The 16,270-nt window shown below is 39.6% G+C and overlaps 1 protein-coding gene across 1 annotated transcript in view; it reads right to left on the minus strand.

Moving 5' to 3' along the window:
- Nucleotides 1-15,689, minus strand: part of KIF13B (kinesin family member 13B) — a 124,035-nt gene extending 108,346 nt beyond the window's left edge. Inside the window, exons 1-7 of the mRNA XM_029912478.1 lie at nucleotides 15,627-15,689; nucleotides 14,897-14,957; nucleotides 10,769-10,861; nucleotides 9,891-10,071; nucleotides 9,322-9,409; nucleotides 7,465-7,599; nucleotides 2,876-2,988 (exon numbers count right to left, since the gene is read on the minus strand). Of these exons, the coding sequence (XP_029768338.1) occupies nucleotides 2,876-2,988; nucleotides 7,465-7,599; nucleotides 9,322-9,409; nucleotides 9,891-10,071; nucleotides 10,769-10,861; nucleotides 14,897-14,957; nucleotides 15,627-15,689 (734 nt within the window). The remainder of the gene's footprint in view (nucleotides 1-2,875; nucleotides 2,989-7,464; nucleotides 7,600-9,321; nucleotides 9,410-9,890; nucleotides 10,072-10,768; nucleotides 10,862-14,896; nucleotides 14,958-15,626) is intronic.
- Between the last annotated feature and the right edge of the window lie 581 nt (nucleotides 15,690-16,270).

The raw sequence follows: 16,270 nt of genomic DNA on the forward strand, positions 1-16,270 counted from the left end.
CCCCCACTGGGGTTGGTGGGAAGCAAACTCTTTCTTCTTCTTTTTTAGACATGGCCAAACAAAAATACAAATGAAGTAACAACGAAAAAAAGCTTCAAGGGAAGCTAAAATTAGCAAATCTAAAGGGAGTTAAAGATCCATGAATGGACAGCTGAAGCTCCATCTCTTGCCAAGGGCTGTTCAGAAGGAACTGCGGAGGGATTGCTCACACATGCTGGCTAGCTTTGTGGCAGGTGAGGAGCAGTGCATTCATGGGTGGGACAGACGGCTACCAAAGTTGTCTGATCAACTGTGCAGAGACGCAGGCGCACCTACAGTGGAGCACCCATAGGGACACTACCCGAAGAAGCAGCTTACTTATCTATTCTGTAACTGTTGTTCTTGGAGATGTGTTGCACATATCCATGCCACTCTTGGTTGGTGTGCGCGCATCCAGTATAGCCCCTATAAACTCTCTCCTCTGAACGGGTGAGAGGACAGACTTTTCTGAGTTGCTCTACAGTCCCAGTGCCTTACAATTTGACTGGATAAGAATTACAGTACCTGAATCTTGAAATGGCCTCTCGCAAGCCAGTAGTCCAGATAGGGATAGATATATACTCTTAACTTTCTCAGGAAGGCAGCTACCAGTCCCATACATTTTGTGAAAATCCAGGGAGCTGCCAACAGGCCGAAAGGCGGCACTGTGAACTGGTAGCAAGATTGGTTTACCAAGAATCTGACATACTTCCTATGGTCTTGATAAATCCTCATATGGAAACAGGCATCATTTAAGTCGAGGGTAGCATAGCAGTCTCCAGGATACAGGAAGGGGAAAACGGAAGCTAGTGACACAATACAAAATTATCTTTTTGAGATATCTGATGAGCTGATGTGGTCCTAAAATTGGCCTGAGACGTCCCTTTGCTTTCAGTATTACAAAATAACAGGAATAAATCCCTGTTCCTCTGTGACATTGAGGAACCTCTTCTATGGCTCCCACCCAGATGAGAGTTTGAACTTCCTGAAGGAGGAGCACCTAGTGAGAGTGGTCCCTGAATACGGAAAGAAACAAACTGCAGAGTGTACCCTATTTCCATGGTACATAAGACCCATTGGTCTGAAGAAATAGGAGAGATGGTTTGCAAACAAAGGGGAAGGAGACTGATGCTGAACGGTCTATCTATACTGTAGGAGAGATCTGCCCCACTGGGGAGAGCAGCGCCGATAAGCTCAACAAGTTCCTTGCAGCTGCAAATGCCTCTGGCATGGATGGTACTGGAATAGTCACTGACCAGTTCACAAGAGACTAAGACGGTGCTGCAGATGATAAATGTGCCGCTTTGGGCCCTGGACTCAATGTTGTCTGCCTCAATGCCTGAATCAATGGTGCCATTTTATCCAAAAAGTGAGTGGAAGAGTGCTTCGATTTTGATTGCACTCTAGTCAACACTTTGCCCCCTTTCTTGGCAGACTTAGGGATCAGAGATCTGCCTCTCCCAGCAATGTCTTTGGAAGGCTTCTGTTTCTTCCTGGACACCTGCAAGGATGAGCAGTGCCGGGACTCAGACAGCAATGGAGATGTACTGCTCACACATGCCAAAGTGCTCAGTACCCTCTCTGACCGAGCAGACTCTGAAGGTGTGCTGAGAGCAGCATCCATCAAAAGAAACTTCCGCCTAGCCTCTCCATCTCTTTTGGTTCTCAGCTTGAAGTCCTCGTCAATCTGGCACAGATCCCTAACGTGAGTCTCACCGAAACACTTTAAACAACTAGAGCGCAGCTTGCTCGTAGGCATCAGCTTTGAGTAAGAAAGACAGGGCTTGAAGCCTGGGACCGAGGAATTCCTTGGTGCTGACAAACGGAACCCCAAAATTGGGGAACTGAGAAAAAACTAACGGATACTAAACAAACGTATCTATCACTAACACACACCAAGAACTATGTAACTAGGTAACTATATACAAGAAAAAAACACCGAGAACTTGCTAAAGCAAGACCAGATTCTAACAACTGTCATGGGCAGCAAGAAGGAACTGAGGGGGGCTGGGAGTGGCTTTGCCTTTTATACTGCATGTGGTGGTGTGTGGCAGCAGATGGCACTTGAGCTGGTCTGATGGGTACTGCCGAGGGGAAAATTTCTGACCATTGTGCTCATGGCACGCACACACCAAGAGTGGAATGCACGTGTAATCACTCAAAGAAGAACAAAACCATTGTCATTTCAGTAGAGTAACTTTATCTCAGTTTCACAGAATTAATATTTATCTGATTAGCACCGACATCTTCAGTGTAACAAATACCTAAAGCAGTAACAGCCCTTGCCCATCCAACACCCACTTCAGACAAATGAAATTTAGTTTGGTGGTCTCCATCTAGTCCCCTTTTCGTACACATCAATTTGCCATAATTATTTGTCTCTATTCATGAAGATAACTGCAAGTGCAGGAGTGTCAGAAGTAAGGCAAGACCCTGCCTTTCCAAAAGCAGCTATGAAAAAAAAAGTTAGCCAGTGGCATTTCCACTAATATTCTCTTCCAACACAAGCGACATTGCTTAGCAATGTATCAATTTTCGATGTGAGAAACTCACAAGATAAAAAGTTTTCAGCCTTTATAATCATGTCCTTGCAACACAAATTACATGCATAACTGTTGCAGGGAGTATAAGCCAGCATAAAACACATCTTAAATACTTAAAATGTGCACAGATCACTTAAGAATTTCTATAGAAATAACATTCAAATACAAAACAACCTCAGAAAAGCCTGAATTGGTTACAACAAGTACCTTGCAGAAATCTTATTGATTAAACAGTGCATTAGAAGTTTGATGTAGCTTTCCTTTATTGCCTATTTTAACAAAACAGCAGTCAGAAAAATCATTAAAAGCCTTACTTGTTAATGTTGCTTCCTTCCTTCAGCCTGTCACCCGCAGCACCAGTCTTAGTTGCCCTTTCGCTGCCCGCTAAGTCCACCAGACTCAGTTTGCCCACTTTCTCACCTGATGTCTGAGGAATGGACAAGAGAAGAGTTACTGTTAAAAGATTTTACTCACTCAAATTTCTAGTTAAGTTTCACAGTTTGCCATGTTTTCAAATAAGAATGCAGGTTGTATTCCTTACTTCCGACCTTTTATCCGACACATTTTAAAATAAATATTATAACAAGTACTGAATATTTAAACATAGCGTTTTGAATCAAAAATAATCCTTCTATTACTTTAGTTGCTGCCTCAAAAGTGGTAAAGTGGGATGCACCAAGAACTCCAAGACCTCTAGCTGGACACCTAAGTACCAGAAGGGAGGAACACAGCCAGTATCAGACAGGTATAAAGCAAGAAGAGTGGGAAGAGGGAACACAGGCAATGGACCAGGAGTCACAGATCAGGATGCTCAATCTAATCGGGGGCAACATCTCTAACTTTGATTCCTATTTTCAAGATGAGAAAACTGTTGCTTGTCCAAAGCGACAGTGGGAGTCGGGACTCCTGAATGCCAATCTCAGGCCTGCTGTACACTTAAACCTTAGGATGACTTAGCTATGCCAAAAATTCTTACCCTTGAGAGATATAGATAGGCTGACTTAAGTCCTGCTATAGACACCCTTAGGTTGAGAAATGAATTTTTCCATCAACCTAGCTATTGCCTCTTAAGAAGGTGGATTTACTACAATGACATAAATAACCCATACACTACAGCAACGTAGCTATAGTGCCATGGCTGTGTTGCTGTAGTGCTTGTAGCATAAACAGCCCCTCAGTTTTGACACTGATTCCCAGTCCAGTGCTCAGACTACATCACTCTGAAAATAAGAATGAGCAAAGCAGGAAGTATGTAATAATTCCACATTTTATGAAGGGCAGATATTTACAAAAATACTAAGATGACAGGCAAGGTTTCTCACATCCCCTCCAAAGACCTTCTCCTTAAAGAAGGAATTTCAAGCTGATTAAAAAACTTTCAACTCTCAACTTTAACCCAATAGAAGTTTTATCATAAATTCTTATTACTCTTGCAAGTTATAGCTGGACCAAAAATAAATTTTTCAAACATTCAACCTGGGATTTGGATTTCCCTTAAATTAATAGGTATCTTAAGCTTTTCCTTAGCTCCCATCACTGTAGTATGCAAGTGCTAAGAGTATAATTACATTTTCAAAAGTACCTGTGTCTCATTGAAAAAAAAAAATCAATGGGACTGATTTTTTCCACTGGGATATAGATACTTTTGAAAATGTAACTTTGTCTCAAAGCACGTTGCCCGTCCATCTCATAGCACTGTATGTTGGATCATCTAATTTCAGAACCCGAAGACAGCAGGAAAAAAAAGCCAGGCCAGAAGCCCAGTGTTCCAGAAATTCATATAACTGCATAGTCAGCAGGGTGGTCACTGGAGGGCAAGAAGGGAAAGAGGAAAGCAAAACAACTATCTTGGGCCAAGCCTAACCAGAAGCATCAAAGAAACCAAAAATGCAATGTAGCAACAGAAAAACTAGAGAACCATGAAAAGTACAGCATTGTAGGGAGTGTGACACAGCAAAGAGAGTGATGTGGAGGCTGGGGGGAAGATAGAACTGAGAGAGAAATATAGCATGGTGGGTGGGGGTGAGAGGAGCTAAAGAATGAAAGAAAGAAAATGGTTAGACAATAAGAAAAAGATTAAGGATGTGAGGAGAGAGAAATAAGGAAATGGAGAACAGGAGTTGGAGAGCACTTTGGGGGAAACATTACTGTATAAATCAGCTATTCCGATGAATACCATTTTTAGGCACTCAATATTCAGGAAATATAAGACAGACAAAATCTTACTAAATTATGCAGGTGACATGAACACACACACACACACACACACACACACACTTACTTCAGAACCCATATTAGATAGAGCAGTGGAGTCATAACACTGAATCTGAGACATATTTCCACAACAAACTGATAAAATGTGCCCAGAATTCAAATTTCATCGAGGGAATCAGACAAAAGCAGTGGAGCCGAGAGGGACAAAACCCTTATTTAAATCCCAAAATAGCTTAATCAACAAAAAAAAAAATACAGAATGTGATTAGTAGTTTTTGTTGGGGTTTTTTCTGGTTCTTCCTTGTTCAACCATTAACCATGGGGGCTGCAAACAGAGCACAAGCGGAAAAGACCTATTTCCTGCCTGGTACCCATCATTCCCAGACCCCACACATTCCCACATCCGGGTGGACGGGGGGAGGGGGGGGACGCGCGAATTGGGGGTGTGTGTGAAATCAAAGAATAAAACTCATTTAAGCTAAATGCTTTATGTTAATTCTACATTCAGTATAATTTGTTTTCTCACACTCTCCTCAAAGTGAGGGGAGAATTTGATCAATGATGTTGGATGTTCAGCTGGCATTACGTTGTTCACTTTTCATAGAATCATAAACTCATAGAACCATAGGGTTAGAAGGGACCAAAAGTGTCATCTAGTCTAACCCCCTGCCAAGATGCAGGACTTCTTGTGTCTAAACAAACCATGACAGATGGCTGCCCAGCCTCTTCTTGAAAAATCTCCAGTGAAGGTGCTTCCACGACTTCCCTAGGCAGTTTGCTCCATTGTCCTACTGTTCTTACAGTTAGGAAGTTTTTCCTGAGCTTTAATCTAAATCTGCTATGCTGTAGTTTGAACCCATAGACTCTTGTCCTACCCTCTGGGGCAAGAGAGAACAATTTTTCTCCATCTTTTTTATGGCAGCTTTTCAGGTATTTGAAGATCGCTATCCTATCCCCCTTAATCTCCTCTTTTCCAAACTAAGCATACGCAGTTCCTTCAGCCTTTGCGCATACAGATTGCATTCCATCTTTGTCGTTCACCTCTGGATCCTTTCCAGTTTCTCTACATCCTTTCTATACAGCGGTGACCAAAATTGGACACAGTAGTGCGGCTCAGATCTACTCAGCAGTACTATCACCTCCTGTGACTTGCATGCTATGCCTCTGTTAATGCAACCCAAAATTGCATTTTTTTTTTTGCAGCAGCAGCATGTTGACTCATGTTGAAGTTCTATCAACCAAAACTCCCAGATCCTTCTCTGCAGGGCAGGTGCCAGGCCAGTTATCCCCCATTCTGTATTTGTAAATTTGTTTTTTCTTACTCAAGAAATGTGGCACCTTACATTTGTCTTAGTTGAATTTCATTTTGTTGTCTGTAGCCCAGTTCTCCAATTTATCAAGATCCCTTTGAATTTTTGCTCTATCATCTGAAGTTTTTGCAACCTCATCACCTCCAGCTTTGTGTTATCTAAAAATTTGATCAGTATGCTCTCTATTCCTACATCTGATTATTTTTACTGACTCCTGGGGACTGATGAGACAAAAGGAGTTGTGAAGCTTAAGACTGGTTACCTGATCATGTTTAGCTTTGCCTTTAGAAGGGCCACAGGCTTACCACGTGGCTAACAGGAAAAAGATAAATTTAGCTTAATAAGATTAACCAAACTTGTTTAAGTTTGTCTTCAGAAGTTCTCTCAAATTTTTGTATTTGAGGTTGCGGAGGTTAAGTAAAAGAAAACGGAAAAGTAAATATGTTTCTCATCAAAAACAGGTAAACAAAATTAAAGGAAAGAAAGTACTCCTGACTGAGAAGGTGAAATCTTTGTAACATTTTCAGCAAACATACATTTGGAAATAGTCCATGAAAAAATTACAACCTGAAATCTTCATACCTGCACAAAGGTTTCTTCATTCTGATACCATCACAAAATATCTCCATCAAATATTTTCTCGTAAAGGACAAAGCCAGTTTTACATTCAAACACTCTTCCAACACTTCAGTTTCCCACCCCCCACACACTATTATTATTACACTAGTATTACTGTAGCGCTTAGGAGCCCCAGACGTGGAACAGGAGCCCCAGTCATGGAACTGGATCCCACTGTGCTAGGTGCAGTACAAACACAGCACAAATCAACAGTCTGTGCCCAAAGAGATTACAATCTAAATATAAGAAAAGAGGCAACAGATGGATACAGACTGACCAATAGGGGAGTACAAGAAAACAGACAATATTGGTCAGCGTGATAGGCACTGGTTTCAGCACATCAGCAGCCTGACCATTGTCAAGCTTTTTATAGGCACCATGGCAAAGGGGTGCTTTAAGGAGGGATCTGGAGGATACTGAGTCAGTGTCGCAGAAGTTTTACTTTCCATCTAGCCCCCAAATCTATATTATAAACTCTTGTTTTAAAATACATGTTTTATTGCTTCAGATATTAGGATTGAGGAATCCTCATTAAATCTACTGCAGCTTTGGGCTTGCATCCTTATATCATTGCATTTCAAAAGCCAGATTTCAATCTTACACGTCCATCAAAACATCTAAAAAACCCTAGCTTCATTACATATGTGCACAAGCACAGCAGTCTATTGGAACATATTACAAAAGCCATGATTAGAATCTGTAGCTTGGATTAGACATCAGAGGTCAAAGTCTCTACCTGCAAATCTCCTGCTATTACTTACCCCTGATTGTACATCATACAGTGTGTGTGTGAGGATGATCTTGAAGACTGCATGTGACCGACTGCTCTCTTCATTCATGTTGGTTGCAGCCACTGTTCGAGATTTGTTACCTTCTGACATCAAAGACTCTATGTCCTAAATAAAATCGTAAGGCCTTTAATAATATGTGCTAGGCACTATCTGCACAAACATTGCTTTCACTAAACTACTTCAATAGATAGTAAAAATAATTTTGTTAAACGTAAAATAGACAAGTTTCTCCCTAAGTTTGATTTTTTTTTTAAGTCTCTAAAGATGAAATCACAATATTGTACTATTTTAAGTTAAAGAGTAAGCAGTAAACAGTCACTGAGCCTAATTCAATTTAAACAACATCACTATTTGTATGTTATCCATTAACTTTATTTGGGTCTCAAGGTGGGGGATACTGTATTCCTTTTTATTGGTTAGCTGGCTGAAGAAAACATTAATTTACTGCAATGAACAAAGTAAAATGGCATTTCATTTGTGAAATCATAGAATATCAGGGTTGGAAGGTACCTCAGAAGGTTATCTAGTCCAACCCCCTGCTCAAAGCAGGACCAATCCCCAGACAGATTTTTGCCCCAGATCCCTAAGTGGCCCCCTTAAGGATTGAACTCACAACCCTGGGTTTAGCAGGCCAATGCTCAAACTGCTGAGCTATCCCTCCCCCCAATAGTACAGCACTTTAGCTCACTCAGTAGTTAGAGCTTTTCATTAACATGCATTTTAATTCATACCTAGAACCTTAAATTTTATAAAAGCAAAACAATCAACAGAACAGGTTATGATGTTTCTCTCCTGGACAAAAGCTTGGGAAGTCCTAGAATGCCATAATTCATCAGTGGCTTCAGAGACACCCTGAGGCATAGGAGCTGCATGTTGTACATCAATCTGGCAAAATGGTCACAGACTTACTGCCCCTACACAAAATCTATTCACCCAACCTTTAGCAGGATGATGCTGGGGAAGGAAAAAGCAAAACAAAACCACAATGCTTTCCTGCGCTGTGTGTGTGGAATTTTGCAAGACTGCTGTGTAGTGTGTATGAAAATTATTTCATGTACATTTTCATTTATAGAAACTAGTAGTAAGGACTGGAAGAATTAACAGGGTGCTCATAACAGTACTCATGAACCAACCTCTGTATTGCAAGTGTGTCTGCTTAGAGACATAAGAGTTTTGTAATTCCATCTTATAATTACTAGATTTTCTGACAGCATATCAAATAGCTCCACGAAGACATTGTGTTGCACAATCCTTAGAATCTGAATTACTTAGATTGAACATAGGGTTGCTACATGATCATCAATAATACTCTTCATTTATTTAGTACATTCCATCCAAGGATCTTAAGTGCTTTACAAATACTAACTAGTTAATCCTTTGTTCCCATCTGAGGAAATGGAGGTACAGAGAGATGAAATGACCTAACCAAGCCTCAAAGCACACAGCTGGGTATCTGGACTTTACTTTCTCCAGCGAAGGCAATGCACCACCCTTCCTTGTGAACCTGTTACATGTCCAAACTGTTTTTGTTTGTATAGCCTAGGTTACTGAGACTACGAGTTAAGGTTGCAGTAAGGAAGAACTATTAAACCAGCCTTGTAAATCTTCCATTTCCTTTTTTTTCTTCTTCCCAATGTTAGGTGGTAAGAGCAGTACTCACATGTTTAAGACTTCCATAAAAGGATTTCTTTAAGCATATTCTCTCTTAATCCCTTAATTACAGAAACATAATATAAAAATAATCTCGCTACTATAAACAATACTTGAGCAGCGACTATAAGAATTACCAGTTTCAAGATCTATTCCGTCCCTAAAATTGTCCCTTACCTTGTAGCTGGCGACAGCCAGTTTAGATAGTCCATCTACATAAGGACCAAAGACGTTGTGCTCTCTAACTTTTAATGACTGACGGCTTCTGTTTAAAAAAAAATAAAAAAAGATTTGTACTTATAAAAGTGCAGCTATCCAAGTACAATAAGGTTTTTAGTAAAACCACAATTTTTATCAACTTACCATTCAAAGGAATAGACAAGATGACAAGACCCTCTAGCTACCATTCAAAGCAGGAATGCTTTCGTGTTATAGTGCACTAGACAAAAAACCCACTTGTCTATACATACAGTGTTGGCATTTCCCTGTACCTCACTTCATGAAAATCAATGTGAGCACGAGAGTAAGTGTTTGGCACATATTGGGCCTTTAAATAATAAAGCAGCTATTTGTAGGGGGCAGTCAGGAAGACAACACGATCCCATAACAGGGATAAGTCTTGTACCCTGATAGGATGCCTGAGAGGGAGTCCATTAGGGCAAGGTAGGGAGACAGCCGTAGCTCATGGAAACAAGAACATGTTACATTGTCCGAGGTCAAGCATTCTCTATATGTATACTGCTTACCCTTTGGGGTCAAGGAGATCTCTAACTTTCTCATTGTAAATCTCCATGTAGGACACTTCCACTTTGAAACTCTGTTCTTCGTTTTCCTCTTTCTGTGCTCTTTCAAAGAGACCACTGCAGAGTCTCGGGATTAATCCAGGCTGGTCGGCTGTACCCATCATTGTGTAAGATTTTCCAGACCCTGTGCATTTGAAACTAGTGTTATTGCTTTTACAACAGATTTTTTTAGGTGATGGGAATAAGGGGGAAGTAAAGGGCAAAGAATGGTTTGGAACTTTTCATTGAATATTCTTTAAACACAATTTTCTATATATAAAGGAACCAAGACACCAATTAAAGGACAAAGTAAAAAGGGCAGCCTACTTATTAAATCAAGCTGAAAAGGAAAAGCCAAGCTACTTAAATTGATTGAAAGCACTTAGAGAGATGCATCCTTATCATGGACATCAATTTAATGCCTACCTGAGTTTCATAACTACACAGTTCAAGTAAGCCAATTGAACAAGCCAAGCCATCTTTGTTTATCAAATTAAAAAATGATGAGCAATGACTATCTAAATGCAGAGTCAGGGATCTTCCATTACAGAATATTAAAGATACAACAAACCCAAGGACATTCATGAACACAGAACATTCAGGAGACACTTATCCACAGCTTGGGAAAGCAGGGTAGCAGGGCACCAGAAATTAGCAATGTTACTCCAAAATGCCTTCTCATCTCAGCCCCAACACAAAACAAACAGAAAAAAGCCCACATCTTATCTACATTGCTATATTGGGAAAAACCTAGCAATGTCAAAAAGCTAGCCCAAGAACAATTATTTCTGTCACAACACATTTCTCATCAACAGCACTTTTTACACTCTGCAATGACTTACCAGTCTGTCCATAGGCAAAGATACATGCATTGTAGCCCTCAAAGGCATTCTGAAGAATATTCTCTCCAAGGCACTTGAAAACAACATCTTGACCTAAAAATAAAATAAAAGCTGACGTTCAGGGAAAAATGATAACTGCTTTTACAGTCATGCCTTTCAGACTCCAAATCAGGCGAAAAGAACTAACTGTATGAAAGATTTACATCTTTCATAATGTATCTCAATTAGACAGTAGGGTGTTTGAGAGAGGGACAATGGATATAAATCTGGAATAACTACACAGAAGCCTGTGGTGTTACTCCTGATTTATATTGCTGCAAATTAAGCTAGAAACTGGTTCTGTATCTGTGTTTTCTATGAACACAATATTAGCAATCCACAGACCCATTAGAACCTCAACTACCATCTATTGACAATCACAGAATTTTGTGCATCAGCAAAACAAAGAAAGACCCACAAAATGTACCTCATTCATTTATTTTGACAATTGCAGTTTAATTTTAAATTTAAGGTAATACTTTATGGTCTACTAGTAAGTGTACTTTACAGTATTCTGTAATATAAGTGAAAATATAGTAATAGACTTTGCCATATCACTGTTATTAAATCTTTACAGAGAAGAGACCGTAATTATGTTGGAGAGAATTACAGTATAAGGCATGTGGATCAACAAAATATAGGATAGTTTTTCTACTGTAACAGTATGTGTAAACCTAGCCACCCTTAAAATTTTTGTTTGCCTCTTTTCCAACTAGAGTGGAAAAAAGTTTGTCAATTTGATTTTGTTTAAAGCAGTAATACAATGAATCACAGAATCATAGAAATGTAGGACTGGAAGGGACCTCGATAAAGTCAGAGGATAATTCAGTCTTTTGCACTGAGGCAGGGCAAAGTATTACTCAGACCACTCCGAGAGGTGTTTGTCTAACCTGTTAAAAAACCATCCAATGATGGAGATTCCACAATCTCCCCAGGTAGTTCAATCCAGTGCTTAATTACCCTTACAGTTAGGAAGTTTTTCCTAACGCCTACCCTAAATCTCCCTTCCTGCAATTTAAGCTCATTACTTCTTATCCCGCCATCAGTGGTTAAAGAGAACTTATCACCTTCCTGTTTATAACAGCCTTTTACCTACTTGAAGACTGTTATGTACCCCCTCAGTCATCTCTTCTCCTCTAAACAAGCCCAATTTTTTCAATTTTTCCTCATAGGTCATGTTTTCTACACCTTAAATCATTTTTGTTGCTCTCCTCTGGACTTTCTCCACATCTTTCCCAAAATGTGGTGCCCAGAATGGGACACAATGCTCTAGTTGAAGCCTGGTCATTGCTGAGTAGAGTAGAAAGAATTCTTGCGTCTTGCTTACAACACTACTGATAATACATCCAAAATAAGTTTTTTATAACAGTATTATGCTGATGACTCATATTTAGTTTGTGATCCACTATAGCCCCCATATTCTTTTCTGCAGTCATTTCCCATTTTGTATTTGTGCAACTGATTCGTCCTTCATAAGTGCAGTACTTTGCATTTGTCCTTATTGAATTTCATCCTATTTATTTCAGACCATTTGTCAAGATCCATTTTGAATTCTAATCCTGTCCTCCAAAATATTTGCAATCTCTCCCAGTTTGGTATCATGTGCAAACTTTGTAAGGGTACTCCCGATGCCATTATCCAAATCATTTTGGAAGATATTGAATAGAACTGGAACCAGGACAGATCCCTGATATGCCCCCCACTCGATATGTTCTTCCAGCCTTACTATGAACCCACTGAGGAACTACTTGAGTACGGTTTTGCAATCAGTTGTCCACCCACCTTACAGTAGGTTCATCTATGCTACGCTGCCCTAGTTTGTTTACGAGAAGGTCGTGTGAGACAGTATCAAAAACCTTACTAAATTTGAGATGCATCACATCTACTGCTACTCCCCATCCACAAGTCTTGTTAACCGTCAAAGAATGTGTCATTCTGATAATTATGCAACACATAGGCAGATGGCAAGATACTTTAAATCATACATGAAATATTCAGAACTCTTCTCTCAAAAAGTTTTCCCTTCCCTGAAAAATTTCTTTCACTCAATGACCAAAGTAGTCCATGAATTTAGTTATACTGTACTGCTTCTCTTCACATACAGCACTGATTTGTAGGATCAGGACCTATGTTTGGGTTTACAAGGCCCAGTCTTGCTCCCATTCAGATCAATAAAACTCACATTGACTTCAGTGGGAGCAGGATTGGACCTTTTAAACCACTGCAACCTAAGCCACTAAAGAATTAGGTCCCAATTCTGAAAGATACTACAGTGAAATTACTCGTGTGTTGCTGAACTGGCCTGAGTGGGGGCAAGCTTTACCACAAAGGTGAACTTGGCATTGTTCCTCAAATTATGGGCAGAAATAGGAATAGAAATGTTTTAATTCATATATCTAGATTAAGTATTTTAATGGAGATATCTGTATGAACCAAAATGGCAAATTAGTTACATTCATCAATTACCTATACTGTATATAGATTGTAATGCATGTTTATTGGCTGCCTCTACTCTAAACATTATGTTTGACTAGAAAGAAGGAAGGATTAAGGTAGCAGTTTTAAGACTTTGCCTTCTCTCTTGACAATGGGCAACCACATAAAGAAAAGGTTTTCCATGCCATATGGTCTTTTCCCTTTACCAAATACAGGATTGTAATTATCATAGAATCATAGAAGTGGAAGGGACCTTGAGAGGTCATCTAGTCCAGTCCCCTGCACTCAAGGCAGGACTATGTATTATCTAGACCATCCCTGACAGGTGTTTGTCTAACCTGCTCTTAAAAATCCCCAATGATGGAGATTCCACAGCCTCTCTAGGCAATTTATTCCAGTGCTTAACCACCCTGACAATTAGGAAGTTTTTCCTAATGTCCAACCTAAACCGCCCTTGCTGCAATTTAAGCCCATTGCTTCTTGTCCAATCCTCAGGGGTTAAGAAGAACAATTTTTCTCCCTCCTCCTTGTAACAACCTTTTACGTACTTGAAAACTGTTATCCTGTCCCCTCTTAGTCTTCTCTTCTCCAGACTAAACAAACCCAATTTTTTCAATCTTCCCTCATAGGTCATGTTTTCTAGACCTTTAATCATTTTTGTTGCTCTTCTCTGGACTTTCTCCAATTTGTCCACATCTTTCTTGAAATGTGGCACCGAGAACTAGACACAATACTCCAGCTAAGGCCTAATCAGCACAGAGTAAAGCAGAAGAATTACTTCTCGTGTCTTGCTTATAATACTCCTGCTAATAAATCCCAGAATGAGGTTTGCCTTTTTTGCAACTGTGTTACACTGTTGACTCATATATAGCTTATGATCCACTATGAGCCCCAGATCCCTTTCCACAGTTCTCCTTCCTAGGCAGTCATTTCCCATTTTGTATGTGTGCAACTGATTGTTCCTTCCTAAGTGGAGTACTTTGCATTTGTCCTTATTGAATTTCATCCTATTTACTTCAGACCATTTCTCCAGTTTGTCCATATCATTTTGAATTTGAATCCTATCCTCCAAAGCACTTGCAACCCCTCCCAGCTTGGTATCGTCTGCAAACTTTATAAGTGTACTCTCTATGCCATTATCTAAATCATTGATGAAGATATTGAACAGAGCCGGACCCAGAACTGATCCCTGCGGGACCCCACTCGTTATGCCCTTCCAGCATGACTGTGAACCAATGATAACTACTCTCTTGGAACCATTTTCCAACCAGTTATGCACCCACCTTACAGTAGCTCCATCTAGGTTGTATTTCCCTAGTTTGTTTATGAGAAGGTCATGCAAGACAGTATCAAAAGCCTTACTAAAGTTAGATAGATAGATAGATAGATAGATAGACCGACCACATCTACCGCTTCCCCCCATCCGCAAGGCTTGTTACCACATCTACCACTTCCCCCCATCTCCCAGGCTTGTTACCCTGTCAAAGAAAGCTCTCACATTGGTTTGACACGATTTGTTCTTGACAAATCCATGCTGACTGTTCCTTATCACCTCGTTATCTTCTAGGTGTTTGCAAACTGATTTCTTAATACTTTTCTTTTCATAGCTGTCATGTAAACAGAGTGCAATCACAAAACTACAGTAAATATTACCTGCATATTTTTCTTTTACAGATTCATCCAAAGACCAGAAACAGTGATCGTAAGCAAACACCTGTAATAAAACAAACCAACAGGACATCTTATAAAAACTATAGTCAAATCAAACCAAAAAAGGTATCTTTATTTTGTTAGCCATGGTTAGCTGATATACATGCCTCTGCTGCCATTCTAACCATCCTCCACAAGACCTTTATTTGCTTTCTATTTTTATGCTTAATCAAATTCAAGCTAATTTACTTTACTGTAATTTTTATATGGTTTATTTTATCAGTCCCATTTACAAGCTGTTTAAAACAATAAGCCATGAGTATATAAACATGCCAATAAACTAAATTTTTAGAGGTGGGAAAAGGAGATAAGAGGCATCTGCATATAAAATGCAAAAAATGAAGGGAACATAAGTCAGCAGCAATGAGTTTGCTCTAATGCAGATACCAGAAAATGCTTTAAGACAAGCAGTCCATTCATTCACAGTCCTCAATGCTTAATACGCAACTATGTTCTCACTGGTTTCTGAGACTCATTTTTTGGCTAGACTCTGCAGCAAGGAAATTTTTTGAGGAATGTGTAGTTTGGAGTTTTTTTGTTTTTCTTTTCAGAAACAACAGCTGATCAACTGCACTTTTAAAAAAAATAGTAAATATTTGGATATTTGAAGGCTGAACAAGTAATATACCACAGCTTTTCACAACACTGGTTTAAAGTGAAATCAAAAACTTACCTTTGGCTGGCTCCTGCAGTTCCCAGAGGAATCATCATCAGGGACAAATGAGAAGGGGCACATGTAAGACAAAAATACAGTTAATTATAGGGCTCTCAGGTCTGAGAAAGACATACAACCAATTAAATATGAAATTGAAGATAACATGTTAACTAGAAACTTCAACTTTCCCCATAACTCCCCTTTCAGCTTCAAGTTCAAAATCACTTTCAAATATAGGAACTAAAGCTTATGAAGCACCCTTTCCAAAAGCAGTATCTGGGATATTTTCTGCAGTAACCTAACTTTAAAAAAAAAATCAAATTAAACTAACCTTAATTCTTAGAGGAGCCAGCCATACCAACAACACTGGGCAAAAGTCTCTCAGGACATACCTAGCACAATAGGGTGCTGGTCAATAACTAGGGCTAGTAGGCACTATGATAGTACAAAGAGGGATGGGGACAATATGGTCACAAGTAGAGGCCCTACCAAATTCAAGGTCCATTTTTGGTCAATTTCACGGTCAGAAGGTTTTTAAAATTGTCAATTTCACTATTTCAGATGTTTAGATCTGAAATTTCATGATGTTGTAACCATGGGGGTCCGCCCCAAACGTGATCAAGGGGGGAGGGAGGGGGAAGTCACAAAGCTGTTATAGGGGG

The sequence above is a fragment of the Terrapene carolina genome, unplaced genomic scaffold, assembly GCF_002925995.2.
Source record: "Terrapene carolina triunguis isolate 2854851 unplaced genomic scaffold, T_m_triunguis-2.0 Scaffold228, whole genome shotgun sequence".
Classification (NCBI taxonomy): Eukaryota; Metazoa; Chordata; order Testudines; family Emydidae; genus Terrapene; species Terrapene triunguis.